Source organism: Penaeus monodon, chromosome 20 (assembly GCF_015228065.2).
Source record: "Penaeus monodon isolate SGIC_2016 chromosome 20, NSTDA_Pmon_1, whole genome shotgun sequence".
NCBI lineage: Eukaryota > Metazoa > Arthropoda > Malacostraca > Decapoda > Penaeidae > Penaeus > Penaeus monodon.
In genome coordinates, this window is record NC_051405.1 from 24,714,444 (window position 1) to 24,715,016 (window position 573).

At 30.2% G+C, this 573-nt stretch overlaps 2 protein-coding genes across 2 annotated transcripts in view; one reads left to right on the top strand and one right to left on the bottom strand.

Moving 5' to 3' along the window:
- LOC119585729 (Bardet-Biedl syndrome 5 protein homolog) overlaps positions 1-573 on the bottom strand; it is a 20,955-nt gene that overhangs the window by 17,173 nt on the left and 3,209 nt on the right. Inside the window, exons 3-4 of the mRNA XM_037934419.1 lie at positions 476-525; positions 52-179 (exon numbers count right to left, since the gene is read on the bottom strand). Of these exons, the coding sequence (XP_037790347.1) occupies positions 52-179; positions 476-525 (178 nt within the window). The remainder of the gene's footprint in view (positions 1-51; positions 180-475; positions 526-573) is intronic.
- Positions 1-573, top strand: part of LOC119585730 (RNA polymerase II-associated protein 3-like) — a 49,814-nt gene that overhangs the window by 10,216 nt on the left and 39,025 nt on the right. The gene's annotated exons all lie outside the window — the stretch shown is intronic.

A 573-nucleotide genomic window follows, 5' to 3' on the forward strand; every position in this document is an offset into this window, starting at 1 on the left:
GTGCAACAGCTTTCAAGTTAATGCATTTATCTACTCTGATAATATACTCACTTATACACCCCAATAACTGAGGTGAAAAGCCTTGCTGTTGATGGGATGAGATTTGTGAAGATAAATTCAAACCTGGTGCTATTTGCTTTAGTTAAAATATATAAAGCTTCTGTTAAACCTCTAAGTTTCTGAAAACATAAAATAACAAAATTAATAAAATTCAGCTGATAATGTGTATCTCACAGGATATAGAAGGCACTGATAATTAGTCCATGAAACAATAGGAAAGTTATAACTCAAAACCAGGAAATTGTCTTAATTGAGTAGTGCAAATATACAATTCATACGTTAGCAATTCCAACTCATTTTTTCTCTTTTTAAAAATTTTGATATACTCTTATTTGTAATATGCCATACATTAATCATCCTCCAAATATTTTCCTTTTTAATACATTAAGCATGAGACAGTGAAGGATATACTTACTGAATTTACAGTCTTTGTCGTTATATTTATGATGCAGTTGTAACCAACAGCTGTGAATTAAATAGTACAAAATCTAGTTAAAGTATGCCCAGTCACTC